Below are 5,319 nucleotides of genomic sequence, written 5' to 3' on the forward strand. Positions count from 1 at the left end.
TATATATATATATATATATATATCAATCTTGACAACCTGGCGATGTGGGACAAATACTATTTTAAATAACGGTTACAATTCACATTGAAAAAAGATTTCAAAGTCAACCTGAGCCACAAGTTGGCTTATGGTGTCGGCCGTAGAATTGAACGTCTTTAGAAAGTAATCAGTGCCCCACTTAATGATCTCTTTAACATGGGCAAGCTCTCCAGCAGCTTCATATTTGGCGCTGTATTCGATCACGCTCCAACTCAACATAGTCATGGCAAAAGCCTTGGGGAAATGAAACTTTATCGCATCCCCGGCATCATAATACCCACCCACTAGATCTTTAATTACAGCCCCAGATTTGTCCAACTTCCCATCGTTTAAACATGAATTACCTCTCCACGACACATTATTATGCTTGGGGAGCTTTCCGGCTGCAAGAATTAACGATGATAAAAGGGAGATACATTCAGATAATACAAGTTAAGCATAAACAAACTGAAATTCGTAACCAAAAACTACAAATTTGTGATGAACAACCGAATCTTAAAATAAACCCTCACACTAGAAGAAGCAAGACTATGCCAAGAGCCATTACACCTTTACAAACAAATGGTATAACGATAACACTATGCCCTTAAACATCCATAGTGTTGCGCCTTTGTAAGATGTAGTGTATACTTAAATAAAACCAAACCAAACAAAAACAATAAGGCTATGTTAAACAAACTAGCTGTCGGCTAATAAGCTAGTTGTTATCTGATAAACTAGTCATGTTTGTAAATACTAGATGATAAGCTAGTCACGTTTGATACAAAATAATTGATAAGCTAGATACAAAGTAAAATGACCTAAAAGGAAAACATAAGCACAAATTTACATAAATTAAAAGGGGCGTAATTGGAAGGAAAAAAAATGGGAACCCCCCCCCCCTCCCCCCTTTAAGCTATCTGAAGTAGCTCTTGAAATGTTTGTCTTACCAAACAGGGGCTCATCAATAAGCTCAAAGAATAAGCTATCTTATGGTTGCCATCACGAAGTATGAGTAAGATGTCCCCAGACCTTTCCTCTACCCCAAGGTAGCCAATCAATATGATCAAATGTGACCTCAAAAAACACTTGGGGGCTGTTTAGTTGGTTTTCCACCGAGTCCAGTCTGTATGGATTAATCTGTCTTAATAGATTGGTAAGGTTTTTGTTTGGTAGGGTTTTTTCACAAATGGAAAGGAGAGTGTTTTTTGATTGAGGGCTGGTTTGGAAAAAACTTGGCTTTCTGCGTAAAAGCTCTCCCCGAATAAGCAACTTTCTATATCATTAAACCACTACCAAATGGTCATATTAGCTGACCAAATACTTGATGTAGACTTCTCATGTTTAACACTTAATTATTAAATCATCCATACACATAATAAGTATAAAAACACATAACAAACTATAATCAAATGATAATATATCACTTTCAACCACATAACAAATCAAAAAATTGATCAGATCAATCTATCATGAATCATACCTCTGTAACATGCAATGGAAGCAATTAAAAATAAAGATCTGAGCAAACTAGGAAGGTTAACTTACACTTTTGGGCATTGAAGAACTTGAGAGCTTTCTGTAGAGCAATAGTGTAATTATCTGGTGCTGGTGGATGTTTGTGATGCCTAGGCACATTCTTGACTATTACTGTAATAATTCCGGCAGTGAAAGCAACGGCTAGGATCGTTCCAACAGTCCAAATAAAGATCTTACGGCTGACGATGATACAACCCAGATCTACATACCTCTTCTTCTTCTGTTCTCCAGGACCCAACAGCCAGCTCTGCTGCGTCTCGTCTAAAGGACGGGAAAGCGCCGCCCTGTCAAAGTCATTCAGGTTCCTGCTCCGGTCATCGTCGGTCGCGGAATCCGCCGTGTTTATCTCTAATGGCCCACCCCACGGATCTCTGCCGTACATACTCATGACTGCAACCCAGATGAAAGAATCAAAGAAACTGAGTGTTGTTAAGAAATTAAGTACTACCAAACACACGGTTATTTAAGATTTGGTCTTTTGATAAAATCAATCGAAACCCCATATAGAAAAACAGAAAATTGAAGATAAAAAAGATGAAATCAAGCACTTTAGAATGCGAATCTATCTGGGTGTAGCTTGAAATTCACACGCTAAAACGCACACACGGTTCTATTTTCTTATGTGTGTGAAGTGACAAAGAGAAGACAGTGGGGTTTTTGAGACCATGTGATTCCAGGAAAAGTAAAGTGAGGTTAGTGACAATAATTCAACGACGTTGATGGGTTTGTTGGTTTTCATTTTTATAATCCTATGAATAATAGGAGTAAATTACACTTTTAGTCCTTACGGTTATCATTTACTATCAAAAGTAGTCCCCTATTTTAAACTAATTATAAATTTGGTCATTGCCATTCCTTTTCAATAAAGTTTCTTCCAGTAACTCCTGTTAAACTGTAACCCCATCCAGGGGTAAGAATGTCCAACTTTTTTGTTTTTAGTAAAACCTTCCACCCTCTTATTTACTTTGACTTTTAATCTCAAACAAGAAAGTTCACCACACGATCTGAAACCCTAGTTCTCAGGGTCTCGCTTCATCCACACGATCCCACGGTAAATCATGATTGACAGATAAAAATCGGTCAAAATTGGTGAATAGTCGATATTATGTGGCACATCAGAGGACGAGATGAAAAAATTCGATCCTAACGAGATTTATGGTTATGTATGTCAGATTCTTACTGATGGGTTTAAGTTTTGTATTTACTGAAATTTGTATATTCATCTAGTATTTGTATCTTCTCTTACAGAACTTTACCCCACCTTAATGTCTATGAAGATACATCAATTCACGGTGGAGTCTTTACGAAGGGTCATGATAAAAAAAATACATGGATGGTAAAATCACTTATGTGGATTTGATAGATATTGACCATTTATCAGTTATGATCTTGTTTCTATTACACAAGATTTAGGTTACCCAAATCATGAACTGATTTTTTACCGCTTCATGAGTTCCAATATTGATATGAAATTTGGTTTGCAACCATTAAGGAACGATAAATATGTATTGATGTTGTTGAAATACTTTCCTGAATTCAAGGTAATTGATGTACATACAGAACATTTGGAGACCAATGTGAACACCTATTCGAAGTCCTCACAAGTATATAATGTTAAAATTCAGGAACTACCATACGAGGGAGGTTCGAATGTGGGAACTGGTAAATGTAAGAAGAAATTACTTTTGGAATAGCATTCAGACAAAATGGTATCAAATATTGGTGAAGGCAGTGGGTTGGGTCAAGGGTTGCCGACAATGGAAACCGAAATGACTGATGGTTTTGATCTTTTCTTCGGTGAAGGCATAAATGTGGAGGAATCTGAAAACAATAAAGAGAGTATGGAGGTAGATGAAAGCAATAATGTGGAAGCAACTTTGGGTGATGAAGGGAATATGATAGATGATGTTGAGGTTGATATAACCAACCATGAAGATTCTGATTGTGAATCAGACTCTGATTTCGAATCAAGAAGGAAAAAATGTTTAAGGAAGGTTCAAAAGCAGAAAGAAGTAGTAGTTTCTTTACATCCCAGCTTCTATGTTAGGCAAACATTTGGTAGCAAGGCAGATATGATGAAATTTGTAAAGCTTTATGCAATAGAAACTAGAAGGAATAGAATGATAATAGAAAATGATCAGACAAGCTTGGGGGCAGTTTGCAACAGAAAATTACCAATATTTAATACCGGGGTAAGTGAGACAATAGAGGAAGAAGCTGTAAATGAAAAATGTACTTGGGTGTTGCATGTCTCAACAAGTAAAGATGATGAAACTTGGATGGTGAAGACATATATTGATCCCCATAAGTGTTTGCAAACTAGAAATGTGAATGCTTGTTGTTGGTCCCAAACGGATCTATAAAAGTTTAAAGATAACAGTTTGTAGAAGAGGGGATAAATACAAACACACTAAATTTCACTTTTAGAATCCTTTTATTGATATAAGAAGATTAATACAAAATTTAAAGATTGTTTGTAGAAGAAGGACAAGTTAAAGAACTTATCTAAACATTCTAAAGAGCACACCAGATACATAAAAGCATGAGAGAAAACATGAGAGAAAAGACTTGCTTAAGAAGATGTTATAACTTCGCTTGAGAGAAAGCTTAGTTTTGCATGTAGGTGCAGTTCTTCGCTTGAAGTAAGGTTAACTTCGTGGGATTAAGATTTGTGCTTCTTGTGTCTATAAAGAAAAGAGTCTTCATAGCTATTTATACTCATCGCATTAAATGCAAGTCAGAAGGTATAAAGCACGTGACAAGCTTCTAGAGGTGATTTTGTTCTTTGTCTTCAAATATACCTGCTTTTAGTCGTATATGAACAGTGGTTTTTCACAAAGTAGGTAAGCACGTTTGGAGACAATAGAGTGACTCCGTACATGTGTTTTGCTTTAAGAGGTATTGGTTTGTCCTTTGTGTGCAGGAGGATAAGACAAGAACTAATCTTGTATAGCCAAATTCATTTGATCGATGTCATTGACATAACTCTAGAGTTTCTTCAGTGTTCACTGAATCTTGAACATACTTTACACTTGATTGTAAATATGTTTGTTATCACTGAAAACTGTATCAGATCACAAACAACTTGTCTCTATCTTCAGCTTTATCTTTGACATCGCTAAAGGTTATTTTGGTATGAGTTTTGTCTTCTTGAAGAATACTTGTTTACTAGATATGTTAAAAATACATTTTCAACGATCACTGAACAAACTCAATGAAAATCGCTAAAACTGAATAAAACAGAATTAAGTATTTTTCGCTAGATATAAAAGGATCATCATCAAATCATTAAAAGAGTATGGATCAAGAATATCCCCCTATTTGATGATGACAAAGCAATATAAATAAAATTTCTTAGTTGGTACAATATGGAAAAGATACTTGTAAAATACATGTCCCTTTTTACTATATTTGGGATTTGTTTCAGAGTCGGAGTTTATTATGGAAATTCTTTTATTTGTAAAGGATTACAAAGAAATAATGAAATTACATAAGCTGGATAATTCAACACTGAGAGCATATTCACCGACAAAAAATGTGGTAGAGATGTAAGATAAAAAGAACTCGTAAGTACATTTCCCATTTACTCTTTTCAGGGATCTTTTTCAGTGAACCAATCATTACATTGAAATTATCATTCAAGTCAAAATATTACAAATGATTACAATTGGTTTGGTGAACTTAAAAAATAAAAGCTATACATTGAAAGAAAATAAAAATTACAAGGGTTACAAGATTGAAAGGTTCTTAATTTAGATCTTT

The 5,319-nt window shown here is 35.2% G+C and overlaps 1 protein-coding gene across 3 annotated transcripts; it reads right to left on the minus strand.

Annotated features, from left to right (window-relative positions):
• Window positions 1–45: 45 nt before the first annotated feature.
• On the minus strand, window positions 46–2,237 carry LOC112505198 (endoglucanase 25-like). Of its 3 annotated transcripts, none has more exons than XM_025109138.1 (3): window positions 2,106–2,237; window positions 1,567–1,947; window positions 46–422 (listed from the first exon to the last, which is right to left on the minus strand). In XM_025109138.1, exons 2-3 carry the CDS (start codon window positions 1,943–1,945, stop codon window positions 73–75), a joined length of 729 nt encoding a protein of 242 aa, XP_024964906.1. In that variant the 5' UTR covers window positions 1,946–1,947; window positions 2,106–2,237; the 3' UTR covers window positions 46–72. The 3 variants fall into 3 exon arrangements, with proteins under 3 accessions (XP_024964906.1, XP_024964907.1, XP_024964905.1); XM_025109139.1 differs by having other exon boundaries at window positions 1,567–1,646; window positions 1,767–2,237; XM_025109137.1 differs by having other exon boundaries at window positions 1,567–2,237.
• Window positions 2,238–5,319: the final 3,082 nt, after the last annotated feature.

Source organism: Cynara cardunculus, unplaced genomic scaffold (genome assembly GCF_001531365.2).
Source record: "Cynara cardunculus var. scolymus isolate 2C unplaced genomic scaffold, CcrdV1 Un_Scaffold_8980, whole genome shotgun sequence".
Lineage (NCBI taxonomy): Eukaryota > Viridiplantae > Streptophyta > Magnoliopsida > Asterales > Asteraceae > Cynara > Cynara cardunculus.

Coding starts and splice junctions, on each gene's coding strand:
- LOC112505198 (XM_025109138.1), bottom strand. CDS start 1,945: ATGAGTATGTACGGCAGAGATCCGTGGGGTGGGCCATTAGAGATAAAC. Junction 423..1,566: donor GTTCTTCAATGCCCAAAAGT/GTAAGTTAACCT, acceptor TAATTCTTGCAG/CCGGAAAGCTCCCCAAGCAT.